The sequence below is a fragment of the Oncorhynchus masou genome, chromosome 21 (genome assembly GCF_036934945.1).
Source record: "Oncorhynchus masou masou isolate Uvic2021 chromosome 21, UVic_Omas_1.1, whole genome shotgun sequence".
Taxonomy (NCBI): domain Eukaryota; kingdom Metazoa; phylum Chordata; class Actinopteri; order Salmoniformes; family Salmonidae; genus Oncorhynchus; species Oncorhynchus masou.
The window spans coordinates 34,913,587-34,920,133 of NC_088232.1; the positions used below are offsets into that span (position 1 = coordinate 34,913,587).

The 6,547-nt window shown below is 43.3% G+C and overlaps 1 protein-coding gene across 1 annotated transcript in view; it reads left to right on the forward strand.

Moving 5' to 3' along the window:
- LOC135508226 (latent-transforming growth factor beta-binding protein 2-like) overlaps nt 1–6,317 on the forward strand; it is a 149,964-nt gene extending 143,647 nt beyond the window's left edge. Inside the window, exons 33-40 of the mRNA XM_064928273.1 lie at nt 365–574; nt 728–814; nt 1,386–1,514; nt 1,621–1,758; nt 2,000–2,173; nt 2,346–2,645; nt 2,767–2,916; nt 4,205–6,317. Of these exons, the coding sequence (XP_064784345.1) occupies nt 365–574; nt 728–814; nt 1,386–1,514; nt 1,621–1,758; nt 2,000–2,173; nt 2,346–2,645; nt 2,767–2,916; nt 4,205–4,392 (1,376 nt within the window). The 3' untranslated portion in view covers nt 4,393–6,317. The remainder of the gene's footprint in view (nt 1–364; nt 575–727; nt 815–1,385; nt 1,515–1,620; nt 1,759–1,999; nt 2,174–2,345; nt 2,646–2,766; nt 2,917–4,204) is intronic.
- The last annotated feature ends 230 nt before the right edge of the window (nt 6,318–6,547 follow it).

The following is a 6,547-nucleotide window of genomic DNA, read 5'->3' on the forward strand; positions in this document are numbered from 1 at the left end:
TACTGAAGGTACTCCAGCCTACTGCCTGCCTGCCCTACTGTAAGACATGATTCTCTTGACCAGGGGAAATAGTGGCACTCATTAATACTGAAGGTACTCCAGCCTACTGCCTGCCTGCCCTACTGTAAGACGTGATTCTCTTGACCAGGGGAAATAGTGGCACTCATTAATACTGTTAGACATGGGGCCAATTAGACTGACTGATTCTCACTGATATCATGATGGCAATAAATATGATATATAGTGGTAATAGATGTAGTCTTTACCCTAGTAATTCAACTAGTCACAATTTATTCTGCAAATCCCCTCCAATTATTCCCCTCTGCATCTATTTCTCTTCATGAGTGGTCTGATTGTCCCACAGCTGCTACAGATGAAGATGCTCCTCCTCATCCTCCTAAGCCAGCCTCACCCACGGAGGAGCAGAGGAAGGAGTGTTACTACAACCTGAACGATGCTAACTTCTGTGACAACGTGCTGTCTCGCAACACCACCAAGCAGGAGTGCTGCTGCACGGTGGGGTCCGGTTGGGGGGACGACTGTGAGATCCACCCCTGCCCTGTCCCAGGGAGAGGTAGGCTTACGACAGTATGATTTGGGACTGAGTGACACTCCCAAGACAGATTCAGATACAACTTTTCACATACTGTATGCTTACTCCTCAATACACTATGTATGATGCAGCGTTACAGTATGTTTGTCCATTCATTCTTGTTTGTTTCTTCAGAGGAGTATAACCAGTTGTGTCCACATGGTAGTGGTCTTCTGCCCCAAGCTGTTTCCTCCCACAGCCTGGAACAGCAGAGTTTCAAAGGTACTTTACTCCCATGTTGCCTCCTCAAGCCACTGGCTTCAGTTTACAGTCGGTATACCTGAGGTTTCACCGTTTTTCCTTCTCCCATAACTTTGTACCAACACAAAGAAAATGGCAGTTTCAGCTCCCCTTTTGTTTCCACCCATGGCAGCTGTTAAAAACATCCGGCATAATTTCCCACCTCATTTATGGTTGTCTTTCAAGCTAGCCCTTTACACAGTGACGGGATACCTGCATACCCAGCTAATTAAGCACAAGTGTTGCACCCACAGCATGTTCTTATAGAGAAGGCTGTCACGAGCAAGGTGCCATGCTGATTTTACAGTAGTGGTTAGGATTTCAGTGGTGTAGCTTGTTACAGCACATGCATAAAGTAAACATTCTATAGACTCTATAGACATTCACCTTGGCCTACACAAAGGCAGATTCTAGAGGTGAAATAGGAAAGGAAAGGTGATTTTGTGTATAGTAGTATGTGACTTTATTTGAACAGGTATTGATTCTTCACCCCTCTTTTCCTCCCTCTTGTTCTCTCTCTGTGTTTGTCCGTCTCTCCCCTCTCTCTCACCAGATGTGGATGAGTGTAAGATGTTTGGGCCAGATATCTGTAAGAATGGCCGTTGTTCTAACATCTTCTCCTCGTACTCCTGCTTCTGCCGTACAGGCTTCTACTACGACAACATCCGGCTGGAGTGTTTGGGTAAGGGCCCCTCGCTGTCGCTCTGCTTTTCCCTGTTCCACCAAACCTGCTCCTTATCTCAACTTTTAGACCCAGTTGTTGACGTGTGTTTATGTGTGTGTTCCAGATTATGACGAGTGCCTGACAGACAAGGCGTGTGTCTGTGGGGTGTGTGTGAATACCCCTGGCTCTTTCAACTGCTTCTGCAGTCCTCTGGTCCTGGACACCACCTGCCACCACTGCATCAGCGTCAACACCACCGAGGGTGCGATTCAGACACACACTCACACAGCAGCAGCACACTTTTACAGATAAACTACATCCTCCATCTCAGTTTATCCAGATGAAATGGTTACCAGCCAGATTATTGATTAATTTGTTCAACATTGACAATATAAAGTTTGTAAAACCTCCTCCAACATCCTTTCCTCTTTTGTAAATCACTCTCTTCCCTTCTTCCTTCCTTCCTTCCCTCTCTCATCTCTCCTCCATCGCCTGCCCCACAGAGATTGATGAGCCTGATGAGGACATCCATCTGGACATCTGCTGGCGGGACATGATAGAATTGTATGTGTGTATCCAGCCCCTCGTCGGATGGAGGACCACCTACACAGAGTGCTGCTGTCTCTATGGAGTGGCCTGGAGTGAACAATGTGCCTTCTGCCCCAGTAGGGACTCTGGTAAATAACAAATGGCAGATGTAGTTGTCATTCATAGTTATTATGTAGCTGAAATCATTTGTGTGACTTGTGATGGTTTGTAACGGTCTAAATGCAACACTGACGTGTGTGTGTGTGTGTGTGTGTGTGTGTGTGTGTGTGTGTGTGTGTGTGTGTGTGTGTGTTGGATCAGATGACTACGCATTACTTTGTAACCTGCCTAGGAGAAGGGGCTCTGACAGTCTACGAGAGAGGCCAGGCAATGAATACGGCCCTGGTGTCGAGGGTCCTGAAGGGCCCTATGCCCCCCCCTACTGGGACAACTATGGAGGAGTGCCCATCTCTGGGCCTGGGGGTACCTACTACAACCCAGAGGACACCCAGGGCAATACCAACGACTATGGCTCACGAGTGAGAGACAGAGAACCGTCGCTACGCGTCCCCATCCACCGGCCAAGAGACTTCCAGCCTCACCCTGTAGACTCTAACAATGGTAACCTTATTAGAAATATATATATTCTTTAAAGACACATTTATTCATATTATTGCTAATTCATGGTGAAATGCTACCTCTGTAGGGACTCCTAATTATTTCATATTCTGTTTGTAATCAGACCACTATGATGGCTTTGAAGGCCTGCGAGCAGAAGAGTGTGGTATCCTGAACGGCTGTGAGAATGGCCGATGTGTCCGCGTGAGGGAAGGTTACACCTGTGACTGCTTTGATGGATACGAGCTTGACCTCACCAAAATGGCCTGCATCGGTAGGTTCTTTTCCCAGTGTCTCATAATGAACCAACCACATTCAGTCTCAGATTCTCCTCTGTGTTTCAAGTAAATATATCATTGCTTTTTGGAATTCCTAGAAACAAATTATTCAATGATCTGTTCCATTTTCCCACTTTTGAAAATGATGTATGTTGCGGGGCTAAGATCAAACCCTGCTTTAGAATGAAGAAGCCTCCCCGAGGTTTATGCCTTTTGGAGACGGGTCTCTCTTGATGAGGTAACTCACCATGCAATATCATGCAGCCCAATGAAAGACTCACATTTACAATCTTGCTTTGGTTATTTTTAATGGGAAACTGATCAAAGTACTCCGAGTGGATTGTTCTTTACTCTCCTGACTGAATATATAGACACACCCTGCCAACAGGCCGAGAGGCCTTGACTCGCAGCCACATCGTGTAAATACATGGATATTACACATTTTAAATGTGTCGTGTTTGTTTAATTTGAAAGTGAAACCCCTCTCATAATGATGTGCTGAGATTACTGAATGGACCAGGACTCTATCCCCATAGAGAATCATCAGCCCCGAGGCCAACACAGGGCGAATGGAGTGGATTCCCACTCTGTGGTTCTAATTTGTGAAAACACTTGTGGGAGCGAAGCTCTCCTGTCCAAGTGTCATATTATAAATACCACCAACATTTCCCACACAGAAATTAGGTCAACAGAGAGAGGAGGTTTGAGTTTGACTGCAGAGAAATGACACCAAACCTCCCATGCGAGATTAGGAAATAGAAACCACTTGAAGGCCAACAATGTAATAGCATTTTAGTGTAAGCAAAAACATCTGACTTGTCAGATGTACTGTATGTATGGCCAGAGAAGAGTTCATGTTTTCATCAAACCCAAACACGCAATACGACGCCATGCTTGATCTGTGTAAATGATTACTGTAAAGATGTGCTGCTGCCTTTCAGATAAAATGGCATAACACGTATACAGAGAAGGGGTGCAGAAAGGGATGGGTGTGTGACAGAGAGGTGAAATGAGTGAACAGGGATATTGTTAATGTGCGAAGAGAGAACAAAAGTGCTTAAGTGATATGTATGAATGTATTTTTCATAAGTACTGAGAGTCGGGCATCCCTCTAGGCCCCTCTGTCGCCAGAGAACTGCTGTACGTGACTATGGTCCCATCCTACCACCCACACTGACCAGGCCACTCCGCTGGACTGTTGACACAGGACATGTGTTGGGAACAGATGCAGTTGCAGTGAAATTGGTCTACTCTCTTAACACTGCCTGTCTCCTTTTCCTGCAGACATAAACGAGTGTGAGGACATCAGTGATAAAGTGGCGCTGTGTAAGAACGGGGCCTGTACCAACACTGAGGGGTCGTACAAGTGCACCTGCCTGCCCGGCTTCCAGGCCTCCGCCAAGCCCCATGAATGTATCCCAGAGGTCCCATTGTCTGGCCTCAGAGAGAATGGCTGGAAACTGAGAGTGTAGCTGTTGGGAGGTTCTACTCTCCTCCCTCCATCCCCCCTCATCCCCGCCCTCTCACAGGGCCTGGCACTAAACCTCCAAGAACTCTGAAACGTCCACACTTATCCCCTAAACACACACACCGACTCACATACAATTCTCTCATTGGCTTTTTCATATTTTCTTTCTACCACACAAACATATTTACATTTCCACAGGGGACCAGAAGCTATGCAGTGAGTGTGTTCCATGGGATATCCTATTTCTTAACATTTGCATTTTGCCTTAAAGGGATTTTATTCAGTGACCCCAGACAGTTTGCTATGCATACATACATATTTTATGCATTGTTTTTCTCCTCCATTTATCTTTTGGGTTAATTATTTATTTCATGTACATGACAAGGCTCTGCAAAGTTACAATGAAAACCATTTCAGAGGGCACATATGATTTATATTGTCTTATTTGTCAGACCAATAGACTTTACTAATGATGAGAGGAAACAGTGTGAATCGTTTTTGAAGTTGGATGACTAAACCTGGAGGAAGCTGATTGCATGCCACATGTTATATTGTAACATAATAATCACATTGCTATACAGGGAGTCACTTTGAAACCACTTTTTACTTGTATTTGGGATGCTTTTGTGGTCAGCGAGGCCTAGAAAAAGAACGAACCACTCCTTCCACTGGTCTTCTGTGTTTCTCTGGGTCTTGAAAAACCACTTGGACTTGCATAACAGTCCTTCGTCCTCATCCTCCAAGCTAAAAGGTTCCAAAGGTGGCAAGGTAGTCAGTCTCAAGAGCAAAAACTGGGATCAAACAAGGTCCGGCTCATCTTCATAGGCTGTTACAATGTTGCTTCAATCTGTCACCAGCACAAAAGTATACTGAAGAAAAAAAAGGCATTGAGTATGGGCTTGGAAAGGCTGTAAATGTATATGATGGTCTATGATAGATATGTAATATGTTTGTATAGGGTCCACTAGCACTTTGCCACTCGTCAGAGTAAGAGACACGTACAATATCCCGAGGCAAATTTTCCTTACATTCAACCACACATTCACAATTGACTTCAGATCCCATGTAAGAACATTCCCATTGATGCATCTCTGAATGTGAGTAAAGGCTTTGTTGAAAAGGTTTGGGATATTTTGTACAGATCTAGTACTATGTATTAATGTTTTGTTACATTCTAATAATGCATATAGTGCATCCAATATTTTTGTTTGACAAAAAAAATCCAGCATTACAGCTTAGCAATATGTAGATTTCTATATATTTCTGTTAAAATGTTTTTAAACATATCTTTATGTATGAGAAAAGTGTTTTCCACTGTACCAGATAACGTGTATGTATTCTGCCCTGTGGAGCAGACATTGACATTTAAGTTTAGGGGAATGGCAGCACTGTTTTCAACACAATGTGGTGCCATTGATCCTACAAATACAAAACAAAGACATGCCTTTTAAAATGCAACCATTATCTGTTGTGCCATTAAAACTAAAAAAAAATGTGCCTTTCAAATAATCTTACTGGGACCAGCATGTCATTCTAGTGACGTTTTTCAATCAATTTAGTGATCACATTCAGCATTTCCAATTAAAAATAAACATTGTCCTTCGCATTCAAGTCACTAGAAACACATGATTGCTGATTGGTCATGTTCTCAAACTTTCCATTCAGAGATCTTTCCAGAACCTATCTTATACATATTTGGAGGATGCCTTCTTTCAATGGCTGATGCCCTTGGCCTGTATTCAAAGAGATGTTTACGGTCTGTACTCTTATCTATACTGTATGATTCATGCCTCCACAAGTCTTACATTGATGTTATACAAATTGTGAACATGTATTCGATATTACTTAAGAAAAATCATGTTCATTCCTTTTGTTTACCTCTAAACTATAGTTACTATCAGTCATCAAAATAAAATTTGAAAATATCTACATTTCTCTCCCTTATCTGTGGAATATGCTACACACATTACACAATAATATACTTCATTACAATAATATTTCTAAACCGTATGTTTATAATGCAAATATACTGTACTTTCAGGTCAAATGGAGAATGTTATGTGTTGTGAGCATCCGTTGACAGTGTGAGCCTGTGATTTGTGCTCTGACGCCACCCAGTGGCCTTCTAGTACAGCTCAAACACGGACAGTGCAAAACAG